Here is a 22,083-nt window from a genome sequence, read left to right on the forward strand (position 1 = left end):
AGAATGGGGGAGAGTGGAGGAGATGCCGTTAAACCCCCCCAGAACAGCCGTTTTCTCCAGGTGAAACGATCTCTCTTGTCTGGAGTTCAGTCGCGATCCCAGGAGACCTAACTGGGCTACGCCTTCCCCTTCTCCCGCAGCCTCCTCGGGTTGCTCGACGTCTCAGTGGAAGTGAACATCACCGCAATTGTCCGGCTGACGATGGATGGCACCGGCTACCCCAAACTGGTGATCGATCACTGTGACGGCCTCCTGGGTGGTGTGAAAATCAGGCTGCTCAGAGGGTGAGTGTCTCCCAGCAGAGTTTTATATAGATGGACCAGGGGAACCTGAGCCCCAGTCCCTAAAGCGCTAGGGCACACTGGGCTGGCTTGGGCAAGTCGGGAGCAGCAGCAGCCGCAGAAGGCCCTTGCTTTCACCTCCTGCACGTGAGCTCCCAAAGGCACCTGGTGGGCCACTGCGAGTAGCAGAGTGCTGGACGAGATGGACTCTGGTCTGATCCAGCAGGTTCGTTCTTATGTTCTTAAGTATTTTTAGTCTCTGTCTCTTTGTCTGAAAAATAGTCCTACAGTCGGTCTGTTCTGCCAGCAAACGATAGCCCTGGTTAGAGCAGTGGTTCTTAACCTGTGGGTTGTGACCAGAGGTGGGATCCAGCAGGTTCTCAGAGGTTCCCAAAAGTAGGTTACTAGTTATTTGTGTGTGCCGAGAGGGGGCTACTAATTGGTGATTTTGCCACATGATTTTTGCCTTAGTTACGCCCCTCCTCTCAGCAGTAGCGCGCAGAACTTGAAGCAGTCTAGCAGGAGGTGCACCAGCGTGTGTGGCAGCCTGCGCCTGCGTGCATTGGTTTCCCGCCCAAGGACCGGCGCAGCGGCTGCGTCCTTGCCACAGCCCCGCCCAGGAATGCCCGGCCACGCCCCCATCGTGCCCCGCCCAGCCTCATTGGCGCTACGCCACAGTTTGAATCCCACCACCATGGGGACCTGTTACTAAAAAATTTGGATCCCACCACTGGCCTACTTGGAGGTTGACAGCCCTTGGAACTGGAGATTGGGTAACTAAAGTCCCCAACGGGGTGCCTGTGAGTACCAAGGCACTCGCCAATGCATTCCCAAGTGCCCGTTAAATGTGTTTTTGCAGAGTGGCCGCGCCAGCTTCTGAACGGCCATTTGAGATTTAATTGGCTGTGCAGATTTTTTAAAAATGTTGCGTCGGCAGCAGCTTCTTCCACCTCCTGCAGCTATTATTTTGTGGCAGCCGTTCTGTGGCTGGGCCCACTGCACCGTGTCAGAATCCAAAAGTGCCCCAAAACTCAAAAAGGTAGAGACCTGGAACATAATCATTGTGTCTGCTTGCAAACATCCCTAGCGTTTGGAACTCCCAGCCTCTAAATCTCTCTCTTTAGCATTCTTAAATTTAAGCCTAAAGGAAAGTCAGGATGTAAATGCTTTAATAAATAAAAAAATATTGACAAAGACATAAATTGTTTTGACTTCCCTCTCCAGCCTGCTCCCAATTGTGGATAATTTATTGGCCCGTGTTCTTAACAGACTTCTTCCAGAACTGGTACGTGTTGAGACTTGGCAGGATCCAGTTCACTAGTGTGTGTAGGTGACACCAGGATGTGCGTATGAGCCCCTTATAAATCCTAAATGACTGGTCATCAAAGTCATAGAGCTGGGAGGGATCCCAGAGGTCATCTAGCCCAACCCCCTACTCAGGGCATGATATGCAACTGCAGCAATTGTGGCCAATTCATGTCTAGCTTCTGTGTAAAGATTTTAAGAGACGCTGACTGGGGTGTCTGTTAGAATAACCTTTTATGTTTTATATTATACAAGGAAGGTGTCTGCCACTGCTGACAGTTGGGGTTATCTGCGGGGGGGGGGTGTGCATTTGGCAGTGGCGTAGTGGCTAAAAGCAGTAGCTAAGAGCAGGTGCACTCTGATCTGGAGGAACCGGGTTTGATTCCCAGCTCTGCCGCTTGAGTTGTGGAGGCTTATCTGGGGAATTCAGAGTAGCCTGTGCACTCCCACACACGCCAGCTGGACGACCTTGGGCTAGTCACAGCTTCTCGGAGCTCTCTCAGCCCCACCTACCTCACAGGGTGTTTGTTGTGAGGGGGGAAGCGCAAGGAGATTGTCAGCCCCTTTGAGTCTCCTGCAGGAGAGAAAGGGGGGATATAAATCCAAACTCTTTTTCTTCTTCTTCTGAATCGCCACCCCCTCCCTGAATATCTTATCCGTATTTTCTGAGGAGGTTTGCACCTGAAAAAAAGGTGACAATTTGAAGGGATCTGAAAAGCAGATCCCAAATCAGGCTGGACTGTTCCGGTATGATTTGGGTTGCCTCATGCCAGCGCTGCTTACTCCCAGCTCTATGTGGAGCTCAGAGGTGGGTAAAGATTTAATAGACCCAATTTTAAAAAAAACCCCAGGGATTCAGCTTTTGGGGGATTGTTTTGAACATTCCCAGGACTATCACACCCAAACCTAAAAAATACTGGGAAAGGGCGCACGATCCTGGTGGCCACAGAATCCACTGTGCTAAAAGGCGCAGGTGAATTACCACAAGGCGGAGTTGCTGATCGGGGTGGGGGTTGAACGGGCCCAGCTGGCACTGCCCAGACAAGGGCGGAACTGGAAAGGGAGCCACTGTGGGAAGGGGCAGCGTCACCGGAAGAAAGGAGGAGTGAGCCGAGGCTTTAAAGGGGCTTGCCCTCCTTTGTTCAGGCCATGTGCTCGCCGGCCGACGATCTGCCCACCCACCTCACCCTGCTTTGATATGTTAATGCATGCTGTTCTGTCATAGCCTAGTTCGCAGTGGTTTGGCGCATGGGTATTGATCTGGAAGGGCAAGGGGAAGGGGGCTAGGGAGCCGCGCCTTCCCCTTGGGAACGGCAACAGCGACAAGAGGCGACCGCCCTGTCAAACCGGGCCGAAAGGGGGAACATCTCTGGCCAGGAGCGGCCGCCTGGCAGAGCCCCACAGTAGATCGAAGCTCGGGACCGGGCACCCGCCCTGCTGAGCTGTAGCACGTACCCCCATGACCAGACCCAGACCCATGCTTAGCCTCACGCTTCTGCTCAATGAAATGGCTATGGCCAATTTATTACCCCAGCAATGGTGTGGTGTGTATCATTATGGAGGGGCCTCGCACAAGAAGTGATCCACCCTTGGGCAGCAAAAGGAAAGGGACTGTGACTCAGTGGGACGCAGCCTCTCTTTGTCTGTTGTTTCCTACGGAAGTCTCATTGGAAGGACGATTTTTTCCTCCTCAGCTTTGCCCTGTCATCGACGTGGTCCTGGGCCTTGTGAATGAAGAGCTGGGACTCGTCAACTGTAAGCGCTCCGTCTGTTTTGCTTGATCCCTGTGTAACCTCTGTCTGTGGGTTCTGTGGGGCAGAACTTGGAATGAGTTTGCAACAACAAATTTTTAAAACAAAATGGTTTACTTTCTTAACATATAAAATCAAAAATCAACATTTAACATCACACTTCAAGGTCCTGTTCAGGTTGCATTTTCAAGTCCTTATATTTGCAGTCTACTGATACTGCCAAGTCCAATTCTTCTTTGCAAATGGGTTGGCTCCTGAAGACTCCAAGGGCTTGATGGACAGGATTCAACATGATGAAGGTTTCCAGGAGAACTCTCCCCCATTACAACCACAAAGAAACCCTGAAACAATAAACTCCAACATTTACAACATAGCAAAAATAAACAACTACCTTCCCAGTAGTTCCCAACAATATTGCAGTTACCTTAACAAGGTGTTCAGGGCTTATACAAATCAAGGTCCGAGTCTGGTAGCCTTGTCCCCTCCAACTACATGAGGTCTGCTGCAGCCTCTTGCTGCTTTGAGTCTCCATCTCTTTCTGGGTCAACCCATTCTGAGCATGGGGGTTACACCCGCAGTAGCCTTCGTATGCCCTGTCAACCCCCTCTGGCAGGATCAATCCAAAACTATATGTAACAAAAGCAGAAGGCGCTTCTGACACCTCAGGGGCCAAATCTGCCCTCCGAGTCAGAACCCATGAGAGAGATTTTATCAGCAAAGAACCTTGGGAAAAACACCATAGCTGAAAGCCACATTTCCACAGCCAGCGCCCAGTTTAGGCCCTTTCTGTGCGAACCTATTTAAAACAGTGGGGTGCTGTGTGGTTTCCGGGCTGTCTGGCCGTGTTCTAGCAGCATTCTCTCCTGACGTTTCGCCTGCATCTGTGGCTGGCATCTTCAGAGGATCTGATAGTAGGAATGGAAAGCAAGTGGAGTATATATACTGTGAGGTCAAAAGGTGAGGCCATCTGAATAGAAGTAGCCTGGCAGATGAGTCACAAAGAAGTCGGTAGCATGGGAGTAATAATGAAGCTAGCAAGGTCAATAGATGAATGCATCTGAATAGAAGTATCCTGGTCTTTGTTCCCTTTGGTTGCTCTTGTCCATAGTTGCCCTGTGTTTGTGTGGAGCTGATCAGTCCCTGTCTTGATTCTAGAGGTTTTTCAACACTGGCAGCCAAATTCTGTTCTATTTAAAACATTTCGAAGCAGGAAATAAAACGTTTCCTCCACGGAGTTCCACATTGTTTCTACCCCAAAAATATTTTATTTGCAGCCTCAAAACATTTTAAATGAGTGTCATTTTTAAACGATTCTTTGGTGGAACATCTTCAATTGCCTTGCTGCTGCCGCCACCGGCTTCATTGGTGTGGGGTGATTCTGCTAGGGGGGGCAGTAGTGTTGTTGTGTTACCCCTAGGACATGCTCACGGTACCCCAGGGTACCGCGGAACCCCGGTTGGGAATTGCCTAACGTCTTGTTGTTGTTTGTCTGTACAGCTCTGGTCCCTCTGGGTATCTTGGGAAGTATCCAGTACACAGTTTCCAGCCTCCCGCTGGTCACGGGACATTTCTTGGAAATCGATTTAAATGTAAGTCCAGGTTCTTGCCTTTCCGCAGGAATGAAATTATGAATCTAGCCGCTTCAGTTGTGTTCATTTCGTCTGGGTCACCGCTGGCTATCACAAGCAGGACACCAAGAAAGAATTATTGTGAGTGTCAGCAGGTCTGAGCTATCTTCCCCCATGGCTATAGGGAAGCACTTTAAATCTCGTTTTTCTAGACGCGGGGAGGGAATTTAAATGGGAGCTCAGTTGTTCTTTGTCTGGGTGGAGTGTCAAGATAAGGGAACAAGGCTGGAAGAAAGATGTTTAGGGTGGATAGGGCAGGCAATCACTATCTGTGCTGTATTAAACCTCACTACTTTACCAGCAGCGGAGGGGAGGGGCTGCTGCCATAGGTGACGCTGTGATGTCACTTCTGAGAGTAAACTCAAAAGTAATGTCAGTCCACTCTAGCAGTTGCTGGAAACTCTATGTTAACTCTGTAGTGTTTTGAGCAATTCCTAGAAGGGTGGGGGCAGACATATCTCTCTGGAAGGAATGTCAAGCTCTTGAGCTGGAAACTTCTTTGTTTATTTTTCGCCTGCCACTGCTCAGAATGGTGATAGGAAATGGGAATTAGGGGACTGGAGTGCTGATAGGCTGGGCAGATTTTAAAAACAACAACAATTTCAACAACTTTGATTTTAGCTCCCGCCACAGCACAAGAATCTTTACTGTGTGTATGTACTCTACCCTGGATTAAGTTTTTTAGCACTATCTATATTTTGTTATGACATCTCTTATTTTTACATTGTTATTTTATGTTGTATATGGTACTTAAAAAAATTGTCCTGTATAAGTGTTGTGAGCCTCTCCAAGCTCGCTTTGGTGGGAGACAGTGGGGTGTTAAATAGCAGTGACATCAAGAAAGTGACCATAATCAACATAGCAATATCTGGTGACAGCAGGGTTGTTGAAAAAGAACACGAGAAGGTCACTAAATACCACAATTTGGAAACTGAGGTTCAGCGACTATGGCACAAACCAGCTGAGGTCATCCCAGTGGTAATGGGCTGGGCGCCATTCTGAAAACACTAGGGTGACACATGAAACATCTCCAAATTGACAAAATTAACATCTGTCAGATTCAGAAGGCAGCCCTGTTGGGATCTGCACGAATACTACGCCGATACATTACAACTTCCTAGGCCTCTGGGTGAGGCTCGAATTGTAATGAAGGCCAACAACCAGCTAAAGAACTAGTAGCTATGATATTAAACAAAATAACAACAACAATGCTAATAGTGATAATAGTGATAATAATGATGATAATGATAATGATAATGATGATGATGATGATGATGATGATGATAATAATAATAATGATACCACAAATTTAGATAATATTTATCGAATGATAATGACATTAATGATTACGATTTTTATTTATTAGATAAATTGACATACAATGATGACTACATGATGATGATGATGATGATGATGATGATGATGATAATGATATTAATGGCTAATATGTAATAATAATAATAATGATAATGATAATGATGATGACTATGATGATGATGATGATGATGATGATGATGACGATGATAATAATAATAATAATAATAATAATAATAATAATAATAATAATAATAATAATAATAATAATAATAATAATAATAATAATAATAATAATAGTGCTGATTGGGGGAGATGGATTTGATCTCACCTGGACCAAACTTATCTCTATGGTAATTTATAACGTCTCCTTTGGTATATTTGAAAACTATGTTGCCACCTTGAGTAAGTAAGTTAATGGACTTTGGAATTGCTAAGTTTATAAATCTGTGGCAATTGAATTTTTAAAATATTGTATACTGGTTTTATATTGAGCAATTATTATGTTATTAATTACCCAGAGCCTGTAAGGAGAGGCGTGGAATAGAAATCTAATGAAATGAATGAAATGAAACTAAATATGCAAGAAAATGCTTTAAAGCCATACGCACATCTTACAAGGCATCGTGTTAAACACAACTCTTGCCTGAAAACCGAATTGTTATCAGTTACACATGAACTGTATTAGAGCCTGTATTAATTGATATTTAACGGATTTTAATCTGATATATGTGCTCTATTTTATATGTTGTTCACCGCCCTGAGCCCTCCGGGGGAGGGCGGTATATAAACCTAATCAATCAATCAATAAATAAATAAACTCACCCCTTGACATCCTGTTATTCTGTCAGAATTCCAAAGGTGACCACAGGGTCAAAATGGTCCTGGGATTACCCAGATCCCCTGCCCCAAACTTTAATCCCCCCCCCAGTAGAGGGGTAGGATGCATAGGTGGAAATCCTTGCTGGGAATTTCTCATTATCTCCCCCTCTTTTCCTTGTAGACCATAGTGGGGCAGTTGGCTAGCCCCCTCATTGACTACCCACTGGGAAAACCAGAAGCTGTGCCCTTGCCACCGAGAAGGCCAGCTCCTCCAAGGGGGCCAGCTCCGCCAAGGGGGCCAGCTCCTCCGATGCCCCCGATGCCTCCCATGGCTGATACATCCAATTCCCAGCTGGGGCTCTCGGTGAACTTCCTCAGCTCGGTGATGGCTGTCCTGCAGAAACAGGGGGCTCTAGACATAGACATCTCTGATGGCATGGTGAGTGGCAAAGTCCACGCTGTGGGCAGGACCTCTGAAGTTAGTATGGGAGGAAGGACAGACGTGGGAAAATAGGGCAAGGTAGAACTTGGCACAACAGCACCCTCAGTTTGATGATGAAGTCGATCCTTGGGTTTAACAGCTCAATTGTGGTAAATCCTGGTATAGATTAAGCTGAGATGGAGCTTTTGGCAGGGAAGGGGCCCTGACTCAGTGGCACAGCATCTCCTGGGCATTTAGAAGGTTCCCGGTTCGATCCTTGGCATCTCCAGTTGAAAAGGCCAGGTAGTAGATGACGGAAAAGACCTCTGCCTGAAACCCCGAAGAGACACAGTCAGTCTGAGTAGACAGTACAGGCTTTGATCTGAGATTACAAATGGTCCTCAGATCAAAGAGGATCCTTTGATCCTCTTTGATCTGAGATTACAAATGCCTTAACAGACTGGGAGCAACAGCCGCAGAAGGCCATTGCTTTCACCTCCTGCACGTGAGCTCCCAAAGGCACCTGGTGGGCCACTGCGAGTAGCAGAGAGCTGGACTAGATGGACTCTGGTCTGATCCAGCTGGCGTGTTCTTATGTTCTTGTGTTCTTTGATGGGCCAATGGTCTGATTTAATCTAAGACAACCCCAAGTGTTCATGTGAGAGAATTTTGGGCTTGTGCTCTTCTAAAACACCCCCTGCTGAAATTAAACTGAAGAACAACAAACCGCGGGTTAGGTTTCTCCTGAACATCATTGGCGTGTTCCAAGAAATGGCTATTTCTTTCTTCTTCAGCTCTTCTTCTTTGGGGAGGGGTTTTGGCTCAGTGGTGGAGCATCTCCTTGGCACGCAGAAGGTACCAGGTTCAATCCTTGGCTTCTCCAGTTGATGGCCGAGGCTGTGAAAGATCTCTACCTGAGACTGCGGAGAGCCACTGCCAGTCCAAGCAGGCAATACTGACCTTGATAGACCAAGGGTTGCTTGGACAGATTTATGGAGAAGTCGATTTATGGCCACCAATCTTGATCCTCCTTGATCTTAGATTGCCTTAGCAGACCAGGTGCTCAGGAGCAGCAGCAGCAGCAGAAGGCCCTTGCTTTCACATCCTGCATGTGAGCGCCCAAAGGCACCTGGTGGGCCACTGCGAGTAGCAGAGAGCTGGACTAGATGGACTCTGGTCTGATCCAGCTGGCTTGTTCTTATGTTCTTATGTCTTCATGTGTTCTTGTTCTTCACCAGTTCCCTGAACTTCCTCCCTTGACAACTTCAACCCTCGGGGCTTTGATTCCAGCGGTGAGTCTGCTCAGTTTGGGAAGCATGTGAACTTTGCCAGGAATGGCCTGGAGCTCAAGAATCCAGACAGCCTGAGCAGAAGGTGTTTCAGAGCAATTAAGATCTCTTGAGGTTTGTGAGCCTGTAGAAGTCACCTGTCCCGGTCCAAGTGAAAAAGGGAGTCAAACAAGGCTGTGTACTAGCCCCCTTATTATTTAACATCTTCTTACATGACCTCCCCCTAGCCCTGGCCCGAGTGGATGGGCACAGCCCTAAGATCGGCCCAAAGCATGTCCCTCTCCTGTTATTTGCGGACGATGCAGCCCTATTGTCCCTTTCTCGTGTGGCTCTAACAAGACTCCTGCATGGATTCATTGACTTTTGCGAGACAAATGATCTGCAGGTGAATTATGACAAAACTAAAGATCCTGGTTTTTGGAAAAAGCAGTAAAAACAAGTCTGGAAGATGAAGGGCCACTACATGGAGCAAGTTAAAAATTTCAAATATCTAGGACTCTGGTTTAGCAATAACTTGTCGTGGTCCACTCATCAAAAATATATATTGGCTCAGGCTCAGTCAAACGCAAATGCCACTAGGAGGTTCTATCATTCTAGGGGCAACCAATATATTCCCCCAGCCCTGCAAGTTTTCAAAGCAAGGGCGAGAGCTCAACTGCTTTATGGAGTGCCCACCTGCAGACAAGATGAGGCCTGGGTTCCAAAATGGAGCCTGTAGCCCTTGGCACGACCCATCTAGCACGGCCAAGCATAGCCGGCCACCCACATCGGCCCAACATCTTACGTTCCATGCCTTCCTTCTGGGTGACCCACAGGTGTTCCAGATGTTCCCAGAGCCACGGGCTCTCGTTCTCAAGGTGGCCGTTCCCGATGTCCCCACGGTGAAGCTGCAGAAAGATAAGGGCCTCATTCATCTCAAGGCGACCGCCGAAGTGTTGGCATCCAAGCCGAATGACGCTTACCAGTCCCTCTGTACTCTAAACATTGTGAGTTTCTGCGGAACACCCGGGGGGGGGGCATAAGAAATGAAGTTGACTTGCCCCAGGGCTGAAAGTACTTTGCATTTGAGCAGTTGTATAGCTACAATGGCGCGCGCCATTGTCATCATGTGGGGGGTGGAAAATTGCTCCCCACTCCCCTCCTCCCACCCCCAAAGTCTGGCAGAAGACTGGGCTGCTTTTTCAGCCGACTGCTCTTTGCAGCTGGCTGAATTTATTTATTTATTTGTTTGTTTGTTTGTTTGTTTATATATATTTGTAGACCGCCCCATCCCCAAGGGGCTCTGGGCGGTGCACAACAGTGTCAATATATATACAAGGTATAACAAGGATCACAATAGTGACCACATTTACTAAAATCCATTAAAATCCATTAAAACAGCGGTCAAAACAATAATAACAGGCGTCCCATAACCCAGTTCATTAAAAACCTCCCCAAAAAGAGGGAACGGCCGGACTCCTCCCTAGGAGTTGTAAAAATAAGGAAGCAAAGGGGGGCGCCCTACTCAGCGACTGGACACTCCAAAGGCCCGGCGGAACAACTCAGTCTTGCAGGCCCTGCGGAATTCATTAAGGTCCCGCAGGGCCTGGACAGCTGGAGGAAGAGTGTTCCACCAGGCCGGGGCCAGGGCCATAAAGGTCCTGGCCCGTGTGGAGGCCAGCCGCATCATTGAGGGGCCAGGGATCACCAGCAAAATGGCCTTTGCCGAGCGCAGAGGCCGAGTAGGGGCATATGGGGTAATGCAGTCTCTAAGGTACGAGGGTCCCAGGCCGCGTAAGGCCTTAAAGGTCAAAACCCACACCTTGAAGATGACTCGGAATTCCACTGGGAGCCAATTAAGGTAAGTGGGAGGGTGTGGGGGGGCGGGTCCCTGCAGGGGTGGGGGCTGTGGGGGGCACAGGGGGCAGGGCCCACAGAAGGGGGTGGCCCAGGTGCCATTTTGCCCTGGGGGCCATTTCCCCTCCCCATGCCTCTGCATTGGAGAGATGCTGCAGGGAGGTGGTTAAGGGATTGATCTGACCTGGCCTTGAACCAGGTTACATATGTTTCCACTTTGCCTTTCCAGGACACTTCTTTGCTGGCCAAGTTTTCTGTCGAAGACAACAAATTGAAGATCAACGTCAAGCTGGACAAGTGAGTATTTCCTGCCCACACCTTGATGCAAATTCCCATCCTTCGCGTCACACGTTGACCAGGGGAAAGTCAGAGCTTGCCAAAAGTGTGAAGGAAGGGAATGCCACGAGGACCCCTTAAGGGGTTACCAACTCTGAGTTGGGAAGTTTCTGGAGATTTGGAGTGGAGCCAGGGGTGGGGGAGGGTTTTAGGGAGGGAAGGACCTTAGGGATAGATCCTGGGGAAAGTAGGGATTGAGGTACCAGAACCTCAACGGGGTGTAATGCAACAGGCTCTACCCTCCAAAGCTATGGTTTTCTCCAGGGGAACTGAGCTCTGTAGTCTGGAGATCCATTCTGATTCTGGGAGATCTCCAGGCCCTACCTGGAGCTTGGCAATGGCAGGTGGTGGAGACAGAAGTCTTGTTTATGTGTATGTGTGTGGGGGGGTGTGGGGGTGTTATTATTGTATCCTTATTTTTTGTTATTTGTTTCTTTCTCTGTGCTGCTTATATAGTTGTATGGGGTTAATGGGTAAACTGCTGCTTGTTTTATCTACTGCTGCATTTTGACAGTTTTCGGTGGTGTTTGAAGTTTTATTTGTTTGTTTATTGGTTCAATTTGCTGCCATTTAACCCCCCCCCCCCCCAGGGCTGAGGGCAGCTTTCAACATTCCATAATAGATACGGTTTTAGGCTGCTATTGACTGCGGTTTCTTAATGCTCCAATTTTTGCAGTTTGCTCAGGATACTTTGGTAAAAGGCTGGAAAATAAATATAGTAAATAACGAATGAACGAACTGTGTATGTTGGTGGTAGACGAGTACAGTATAGCTATAATTATGGGCAGCGATGATCAGCAGTTGGGTCGTGGATTATCTGACTCTTCTTTTGTTTCCACAGAGCTCACATTACCTTGGGGTCTTCGTCCATTGGGAAAATTGATGTAAGAATGCAGATTTGGGGATAAGTAGTCAATGTCTCTGTTCTGAATTTCCTGCCCGGACTTCTTTCTGTATCTCGTTAATTATGATTTAACCATGAAAGTTTTCAAGAATAATTCTAGAATTGATTATAGTTTATTTTTGCTGTTATAACCATGAAAGTATTCCAGAAATAACAAGGGGGTAGTGCAATATATATGCTGGAGAGTGGAGAGTTATTCCATGAAAGCAAGTACATGCCTTGCAGGGGGTTGGACTTGATGGTCCTTGGAGTTTCTCCAACAATATGATTCTGTGATTCTACCTGGGAACCAGAGGTGGGATCCAGCAGGTTCTCACAGGTTCCCGAGAGTAGGTTACTAATTCTTTGTGTGTGCCGAGAGGGGGTTACTAATGGGTGATTTTGCCACGTGATTTTTGCCTTAGTTACGCCCCTCCTCTCAGCAGCAGCGCGCAGAACTTGAAGCAGTCTAGCAGGAGGTGCACCGGCGTTTCCTGCCCAAGGACCGGTGTAGCGGCTGCGTCCTTGCCACAGCCCCGCCCAGGAATGCCCTGCCCCCGGAATGCCCAGCCACGCCCCCATCATGCCCCGCCCAGCCCCATTGGCGCTACGCTACAGTTTGAATCCCACCACCATGGGAACCTGTTACTAAAATTTTTGGATCCCACCACTGCTGGGAACTCATTCTGATTTGGATTTTCCTAACAGTGTGCATATACATCACGGGGAGGTGAACCTCGCTGGGTTCTCTGATGAGTGTCATCTGCCTTTATTTATGATTTCCAATATTTTTATGCTGCCTTGCCCGAGTCCTGTTTGAGGAGGCCTACATGTGAAAAACACCATACACTCAGTATCCGTTATCAGTTAAAAACACCATTATATTTCCAGACATAAGTGTATCTCATTCACACGTTTTTAGATGTTGCTTCTTAGCTATGTGACATCTGCTCCCCACCAAAGAAATTCTACCTTTGGACTTCAGAGGAATGCTTCATTTGTGTCAGTCACTGATCCTGCCAGATTTATTTTTTTGGCAGGCAAATGGAGCAGGGTTCCCCAAACGCAGTGTCTGTGTTCACCGTGGGTGCCTGTTGACATCTTTCCAGACGCCTGCTGAGTATTTTTTAGAAAATGGGCACAGTCAGGTGGAACTCTTTGGATTGGCCACTGGAGATGTGTTTGGCTGTACAGATTTTTATAAACAAAAGCGGGGCCCGGCCACGCGTTGCTGTGGCTTATTGTGGTGAAATGGGAAAGGAACAGTAGCAGCAAATCAATGGCAGAGGCCAGCAGTACATGCTCATGCCAACACGCAGCCTGATACTGTGCGATGTCAGTGATGTGTGTGCCCGCATTCCTTGGGGGAGGGGGGAATGGAAAGGCACCCCTCCCACACATCTAGGCTGGCTGGTCATGATCCTTTACCTGGGAGTAAGTTTGGTTGGTGGCAAGGGGTGTCGCTTCTGAGGAAACCCTCTGAGGGGCGCAATGCAGCCATTCAAAGTATGTCATGGTTGCTGTACTGAGCTTACTCCTGAGTAATGTGTGCCTGGTTTTCTTAACTGTAACTGCAGTATTCAGGGAATCTAGGCTGGCTGGCCCCTCCCTCCCGTCCCTTGCATGTCGCCCCTCACTCTCTTCCCTCCCTCACTTCTCTTCCCTTGCATGCCACACCTCCCTCCCTCCCCCTCCCTTCCCTTTCCCTCCACTAGGGTGGGTGGGTCATATCAAGATGCTGGCCCCCCTCCCTCCCCTCCCTTGCATGCCACCCCTCACTCTCTGCCCTCTTTCACTTCTCTTCCCTTGCATGCCTCCCCCTCCATCCCTTTCCTCTCTTCCCTCTCCCTCATGTGTATGTGCTTCACTTCCACTCGAGTGACTGCCTGTGTACTGTTTCCACTGCTCCTATCTGGCCATCTGAGTGAACATTCTAAGGGTGACAGTTACCCACAGGCAGCTGCATGTCCTTCACCATGGAGCGCCAGGAAAAAGGCATTTTACCTGGGCCAGGTGTGAAATTTCAGGTATGTGAACATCTAAAAACACTCTCACCTGGCTGACTATAGTGGCTGGGAATTTTCAGAGGAATTGGCCCAGCCGTTACTGAGTTATACCGTCATCAACAAAAACACTGTTAGCTTTTTATATATATAGATTACTGTGGCAGCAACTGCCACCAAAGCACAAAGCTCTTCCCTATCTAGCTAAAGGTAAGCTGCCGCAGCCAATTCATGACTGGCTCCGCCTCTTGCAGCAGACATTTTGTCAGCCATTTTGTGGGTGCGCCCAGGGTGCGGTGTCAGAATTTCAAAGGTGCCCTCAGGCTCAAAAAGACCACCTGTGGTTGCAACTAAAATATCTATGCCCATCTTGGAACCACGTCTGATCTATTAAGAAAAGTTCGCAGAAGTTTTAAAATTTCTACCTGAGTCCAAGGGAGAGGAGACCTTTCTGGATTCTAGGAACTGCTTGCAGCAAACAACAATTCTTGGAGTTCAGTTCAAGTTCAAGAATTCAGAGCCCAGGGGGTCTATTGATCAGAGAGATCGAAAGTGTGCCAACTCTGAAATGCAGACATTGTATAATCCAGGCACCCTGGGATGGGGGTGGTCTACAAGAATATATTGCTTCTGACTAAGACGGGGATGTTCAACAGCTTCTCTTTGATGCAGGTTTCGCTCCTGGAAGGACTGGTCGGCAGGATATTTGATGTCGCGTTCCTTCCAGCGATGAACAGTAAGGAGGACATTCGGGCCACTTCAGTTTAAAGTTCAGCCACAGAAGGCTCCACCCGGATGCCCCAGGGGTGGAAATTGCACGGGTGTGGCAAAGACAAGACAATTGAGAGGGCCACCGTTTGCAATTCATGGAACAAAAGGCTCTCATTTGCAACTTCTGAAAAAATGTTGCAGGTCAAATGGGAAGGAAATATTTAAAGCCCTAGGAGCAGAGGTGGGATCCAGCAGGTTCTCACAGGTTCCCGAGAGTAGGTTACTGATTATCTGTGTGTGCCGAGAGGGGGTTACTAATGGGTGATTTTGCCACGTGATTTTGGCCTTAGTTACGCCCCTCCTTCCAGCAGTAGCGCGCAGAACTTGGAGCAGTCTAGCAGGAGGTGCACCGGCGTGCGTGGCAGCCTGCGCCTGAGTGCATTCGTTTCCCGCCCAAGGACCGGCGCAGCGGCTGCATCCTTGCCACAGCCCCGCCCAGGAATGCCCCACCCAGGAATGCCCAGCCACGCCCTCGGAATGCCCCGCCCAGCCCCATTGGCGCTACGCCACAGTTTGAATCCCACCACCATGGGAACCTGTTACTAAAATTTTTGGATCCCACCACTGCCTAGGGGAGTTCCCCCCCCCCTCTCTCTCACACACACACCACCCCAACCCATCCCATCCCATAAATCACAGGTTCCAACATGACATCTGCAGAGACTGTGGTGCCTGCCAACACATTTACTGGTAACCACCAAAATATTTTAGGAAATGGTAGGGAGCAGGTGGCGCACAGGTTAAAAGGGGTGGCCAGGTTAGATGCCTGCAAAATAAAGGCAGATGCTTCCAGTTGTGGGTTTCTTTGACAGCTCAATATGCACACTTATTTTCTGTGTTGCAAGAAAACATTTTCAAGCAATGTGTTCAGTTTAAAAGGCCCCTTGTTAAATGGCACTTATGCCTGACATGTTGAAAATCGCTAGTCGAGTTATATGTCACCTCGCTCCTTGACATTTTGTGGTTGGCTCTACCTACTGTAGGGGCTGTTTTGGCTCCACTCCATCACCCTGCGTCAGAATCCCAAAGGTGTCTGTAAACTAAGGTGACCATATGGTCACCTTTGTGAACCAGGATGGGGGGTAGGCGGCCGTGTGCTTTCCAGCGGCGCGTAAGCGATGCGCGCAGCCACAGGGAGCTTCACTGCCTTCTGGGGCGTTTCCGCCCTGTCACAGAGGAAAGCGGCTAAGCCCCAGAAACATGACAGATGCGTCGCGAGGAGGCTGCCGCGACTGTCTTTAACCCAGAAGGCAGTGCGGCAGCCTCCCCAAAATCAGGACAATTGAAATAACCCGCGGGACGCGGGACAAATTGTTTGAAGGCGGGACTGTCCCACCAAAAGTGGGACGTCTGGTCAGCCTGCTGTAAATCTTTGCTGGAGCCAAACATCAGGCCCTGTTTCCTGGTCTGCTTGAGGTGAAAAGACACACACACACACACACACACACACACACACACACACACACACACACACACAGAGGGTCTGCCCTTGTCTGGAAATCTGAGAGAGTTCCTTGTTTTCGCTTGCAGGTGTGTTAGGAGGGGGCGTCCCTCTCCCCAAACTACTGGACATCGACTTCAATAATGCTGACATCGATGTCATTGAAGTAAGTGGTCCCATCCTAATAAGGTTGCCAACTCTGCCACCAGAAATTCCTGGAGACCTGGGGGGTGGGCGCTGTTTTAGGAGGGGAGAGTTTGGGGGGGGGTGCTCAGCAGGTCTGTGATGCCAGTACCCTCCAATGTGGTGGCTTTCTCCAGGGTAACTGATCTTTGGAGTCTGGAGATCAATTGCAATTCCAGGGGTTCTCCAGGCCCCACCTGGAGGGTGGCAACCCTGCAACCCAAACGGGCATGGCCTCATTGTCCTATTACATTTGAGATACCTTTGGACTGTCTTAGGCTTAACTTCCTGGATGCTGCAGTCAGTGGGCCTTTCCCCACTTACCTTAAGCCCCGCGCTACTTGAGGAGAGTAGCCCGGGGTCCCCCGGCACTCCCCACGACATGGGCGGCGACAGCGCAGCTGCCCCAACACTGCCACTGTCGCGCCTCCCACGCATGTGGCATCCCAGGCGCTCTTCTTAAGGGCGCCTTTTGATCCCGGGCGCGCGCCTGGGATGCCGTGCGCTGAGAGCAGCGCGCGGCATAGCGGGGATGGAAGAAAGTGGGGAAAGGCCCAGTAATGCAGTAATGCAGGTTCACATATCCAGACTGAAGAAGTAATGCCGTTCACCCCTTTCAGGTTCAGAAGATATTTTTCCTCTGAGCCAAATTGGCCAGGGATCCTGGTTTCCCTCTCCCCCGCATCTTCTGGGTTTAGAGAAGGGGTCACTCTGTGTGTGTGTGTGTGTGTGTGTGTGTGTGTGTGTGTGAGAGAGAGAGAGAGAGAGAGAGAGAGAGAGAGAGAGAGAGAGAGAGAGAGAGAGAGAGAGAGAGAGCATGTGTGTGTATTTGTGAATTTTTTGTCGAAGGCTTTCACAGCCGGAATCACTGGGGTGCTGTGTGGTTTCCTGGCTTTATGGCCATGTTCTAGCAGCATTCTCTCCTGACGTTTCGCCTGCATCTGTGGCTGGCATCTTCAGAGGATCTTCAGAGGATCTGTGGCTGGCATCTTCAGATCCTCTGAAGATGCCAGCCACAGATGCAGGCGAAACGTCAGGAGAGAATGCTATTTGTGAATTGTCCGCATTTTGTTTAGGGTTGGGCTAGATGACCCCTGGTTCTTTTCAGTGCCATGTTTCTACTAATTGCTACAGAAAACCTGCAGATGTCTGCTCCTCCCATTCTCAATGCCCATCACCCACTCTAAGCAGTAGCAGGAGAAAAACATTTAAAAGCTGCAATGCTGGTTGTAGCATGGTGCAATTCTAGGTTTTACCATAGAGTTTCTGGTGATTCCTAGAGCTACCCATTGTCACTTCCATTTTTTATCCCAGTACCTGGAATCCCTACCCACACCCCGTATCCCTTATGAGATGTTGCTACTCAAACCTGAGTCCTTCTGAATTGGCTCCTTTTTAGGCTTGGAGATTTGGGTGCAACAAATACCAGATTCAGCCGGAATCTGGGCAAAATCGGGCATGTTCGAATGAAAATCGGCTGAATGTGTCCTGCCCAAATATGAACGAATCCAAATGTTCAAGCTTTTTTGGGTATTTGTTAGTGTTTTTTTGCGTTTTGGTCTGTAGGGGGACCATTTTTAAAGCTAGCAGCACCAACATTTCAGGGTATCATTTGGAGGCTGTCCTGATGATACCATCCAAGTTTGGTGAGATTTGGTTCAGAAGATCCATAGGTATGGAACCCCAAAAGGGGTGCCCCATCCTTGTTTGTTTCCAATGGGAGCTAACAGGAAATGAGGGTACTCCTTTAAGGGTCCATAACTTTGCCCCCCCCGAACCAAACTTCACTAAACTCAGGTGGCATCATCAGGAGAGTCTCCGGATGATACCCTGATATGTTGGTGTCGCTAGCTTTAAAAATGTGCCCCCCTGCAGGGCAAAACGTGAAAAACACCCAAAACACCAAAAAAAAATCAGACGGACCCGAATTTTTCAGGTGCACCTGAATATTCGGGTATATCTGAATATGTTATTTGTTTTATTCGGGCATACAGATAATGTTATGCCTGAATAAATCCGAATCTGAATTTCTAGGGTATTGACCAAGCCTACTTCTTTTCGGTGTTCTTGGGTGGCTCTAAGTCTTAGTAGGATAGGACAGGGCAGAGAAGAGAAGGGTCTGGAAGCAGGTGTCCAGTAACAGGAGAAGGAGGAAGGAGCTGGTGACATAGGGCCATTAACAGTTTTCTAGAGCCCTCTGTACTTGTTTGTACAATGGGCTTTACTGCTAGTTTTGTATAAAAGAGGAGGGCCTGCGGCTCAGTGGTCGAGCATCTGCTTGGCGCACAGAAGGTCCCGAGGATCTCCAGTTGAAAGGACCAGGTGAAGGGAAAGACCTCCACCTGAGACGCTGGAGAGATGCTGCCACTCTGAGTAGGCAAGACTCAACCAGATGGACCGAGGGTCAGATTCCGCATGAAGGAGCTTCATGGGTTCCAAAACTGACATAAGAACATAAGAACAAGCCAGCTGGATCAGACCAGAGTCCATCTAGCCCAGCTCTCTGCTACTCGCAGTGGCCCACCAGGTGCCTTTGGGAGCTCACCTGCAGGAGGTGAAAGCAAGGGCCTTCTGCTGCTGCTGCTGCTCCTGAGCACCTGGTCTGCTAAGGCATTTGCACTCTCAGATCAAGGAGGATCAAGATAGGTAGCCATAGATCGACTTCTCATAAATCTGTCCAAGCCCCTTTTAAAGCTATCCAGGTTAGTGGCCATCACCCCCTCCTGTGGCAGCATATTCCAAACACCAACCACACGTTGCGTGAAGAAATGTTTCCTTTTATTAGTCCTAATTCTTCCCCCCAGCATTTTCAATGGATGCCCCCTGGTTCTAGTATTGTGAGAAAGAGAGAAAAATTTCTCTCAGTCAACATTTTCTACCCCATGCATAATTTTATAGACTTCAATCATATCCCCCCTCAGACGTCTCTTCTCCAAACTAAAGAGTCCAAACGCTGCAGCCTCTCCTCATAAGGAAGGTGCTCCAGTCCCTCAATCATCCTCGTTGCCCTTATAAGAACATAAGAACAAACAAAAGTGAATCATGGTACAGAATCCACTGGGGGGATCCTATGCAAGGATGAAGGCCAAAAAAAAGGGTCCGGAGATGGCTGTGGGGAAATCTCTGTGCTGTTTTTATCCATCAGGACCTGCTCGTGTTGTCTGCATGAGGTGAGCTGAGGTGCCAAAAAAGCCGGATGGAAAGGTCTGTTCCCGAGAGGGGTGGAGCGTCGCTCTTCCTCCTTACCCAATCGGTTTCCACGAGGCTTTGATCATCCCGCCCACGCAGCCCTGCTTCCCAGGACAGGTGGTTTCAAAGCTGTGTTTGCCTTCGTACAGGAAGGATCCCCGTTCGGTTTCTGTGTGCAGCTCCGCCATGTTTGAGCGTCTGCGCACCTCCGTGTATATTTTGTGCATCTCTCTTTACTGACTTTCAATAAAAGTTTCTGCTTCGGAGCGACCGCGTCTCTTGGATTCCCCATGTGCCGCTGCAGCTAAAAAGGCAAAAATATATATATATATATATATATATATATATATATATATATATATATATATATATATATATATATATATATAAATAAATCTCCATCTGGCAGTTATGAGAGGATGACTAGATTAATTATCTCTAGCGAGGAGGCAATTAGCAGGTTGATCAGAGCTTTTAATGGAGCCCAAGGGTGGAGATATAAATTGGAGCGACACACTTCCTTTGTCAGGCTTTAGGGATCCCCATTGACTTCGTAGGAAGAAAGAGAATAATTTATTGCAGGACTCTCCTTCCTGCCAGGCAAAGATGGGGACGTTTCTCAAGTACCGAGGCTCAGAGATAATTTAGCTGTCACGGAAAGGACCTGAATATGTGGAGTAACGATAGGGAAACTCACCCCAGCTTGTTTTGCAATGGGCTTCTTATTTCTGAGCTTTCTTGGAGAAGAGGGACCGACTCCGTTTCTGGCTGCCGCTTGATGCAAAAATGTGGAGAGAAAATGTGTTGTTACCTTCCCTCGACTTTCTTTATTGTTACTTCGGCTTCCTCTGAAGCAAACGGGGAAGGGAGATTACAGACAACCTTTCAAAGGAGGCGGAGGGAAAGGGGCAGTGGTGGGATCCAAAAATGTTAGTAACAGGTTCCCATGGTGGTGGGATTCAAACTGTGGCGTAGCACCAATGGGGCTGGGCGGGGCACGGCGGGGGCATGGCCGGGCATTCCAGGGGCGGGTTGTTCCTGGGCGGGGCTGTGGCAAGGACGCAGCCGCTGCGCCGGTCCTTGGGCGGGAAACGAAAGCACGCAGGCGCAGGCTGCCACGCACGCCGGTGCACCTCCTGCTAGACTGCTTCAAGTTCTGCTCGCTACTGCTGAGAGGAGGGGCGTAACTAAGGCAAAAATCACGTGGCAAAATCCCCAATTAGTAATTCAAATTACTAATAGAGAATCATACTTAGCTAGCACATCGGAGAAACCGGGCACTCCCATCACTGCAGACTTATGCGAGCTTCCTGAGAGGGAGATCCTGCCGGCTTGGTGTAGTGGGGATTCTTCCTCCACTTTGCGCAGGAATTTAACCTGGGGGGAAGGGAAGGGACAGCTGGGCAAACCCTTCAACTGAACCCCAAGGCAACATCTGCCAAAGGTGCTGTCTTGCAAACAGTCCTGCAGGAGTCTACCGCATACCATGTAGCTGTGGACAAGTCTACATAGGAACCACCAAACGCAGCGCTCAGACACGAATTAAAGAACACGAAAGGCACTGCAGACTATTTCAGCCAGAAAAATCAGCAATAGCAGAACACTTGATAAACCAACCTGGACACAGAATATTATTTGAAAACACAGAAATTCTGGACCACTCTGACAACCACTTCGTCAGACTACACAGAGAAGCCATTGAAATTCACAAGCACATGGAAAATTTCAACAGGAAGGAAGAAACCATTAAAATGAACAGAATTTGGCGGCCAGTGTTGAAAAACTCTAGAATCAAGACAGTGACTGATCAGCTCCACACAAACACAGGACAACTATAGACTATAGCACTCAAAGGAAACAAAGACCAGGATACTTCTATTCAGATCCATTCACCTATTGACCTTGCTATCTTCATGGTTACTCCCATGCTACAGACTTCTCTGTGACTCACATGCCAGGCTACTCTACTCAGATGGTCTCACCTTTTGACCTCACGGTATATATACTCCACTTGCTTTCCATTCCTACCATCAGATTCTCTGAAGATGCCAGCCACAGATGCAGGCGAAACGTCAGGAGAGAATGCTGCTAGAACACGGCCATACAGCCCGGAAACCACACAGCACCCAAGTGATTCCGGCCGTGAAAGCCTTCGACAATACATTAGGCAAATGGTTCTTTCTTACACCCTGGACATTTTACAGGTATATATACTCCACCTGCTTTACTACCGCCAGATCCTCTGAAGATGCCAGCCACAGGTGCAGGCGAAACGTCAGGAGAAAATGCTACTGGAACACGGCCATACAGCCCGGAAACCACACAGCACCCCAGTGATTCCGACCAGTAGCGCGCAGAACTTGAAGCAGACTAGCAGGAGGTGCACCGGCGTGCATGGCAGCCTGCGCCTGCGTGCATTTGTTTCCCGCCCAAGGACCGGCGCAGCGGCTGCGTCCTTGCCACAGCCCCGCCCAGGAATGCCCCGCCCCCAGAATGCCCGGCCATGCCCCGTCGTGCCCCGCCCAGCCCCATTGGTGCTACGCCACAGTTTGAATCCCACCACCATGGGAACCTGTTACTAAAATTTTTGGATCCCACCACTGGATGATACCAGCGCTCATGGTGTAGTG

At 48.8% G+C, this 22,083-nt stretch overlaps 1 protein-coding gene across 1 annotated transcript; it reads left to right on the forward strand.

Annotated features, from left to right (window-relative positions):
- Positions 1 to 111: 111 nt before the first annotated feature.
- On the forward strand, positions 112 to 19,719 carry LOC125433446 (BPI fold-containing family B member 4-like; the record flags this gene model as incomplete). Its single annotated transcript, XM_048497955.1, has 12 exons — positions 112 to 284; positions 1,506 to 1,566; positions 3,281 to 3,341; positions 4,835 to 4,926; positions 7,283 to 7,540; positions 8,761 to 8,814; positions 9,627 to 9,797; positions 10,877 to 10,944; positions 11,825 to 11,867; positions 14,542 to 14,605; positions 16,171 to 16,247; positions 19,410 to 19,719. Coding segments are annotated over 12 exons (1,146 nt in total), but the record flags the coding sequence as incomplete, so codon positions are not given.
- Between the last annotated feature and the right edge of the window lie 2,364 nt (positions 19,720 to 22,083).

This window comes from Sphaerodactylus townsendi, linkage group LG05 (assembly GCF_021028975.2).
Source record: "Sphaerodactylus townsendi isolate TG3544 linkage group LG05, MPM_Stown_v2.3, whole genome shotgun sequence".
Taxonomy (NCBI): domain Eukaryota; kingdom Metazoa; phylum Chordata; class Lepidosauria; order Squamata; family Sphaerodactylidae; genus Sphaerodactylus; species Sphaerodactylus townsendi.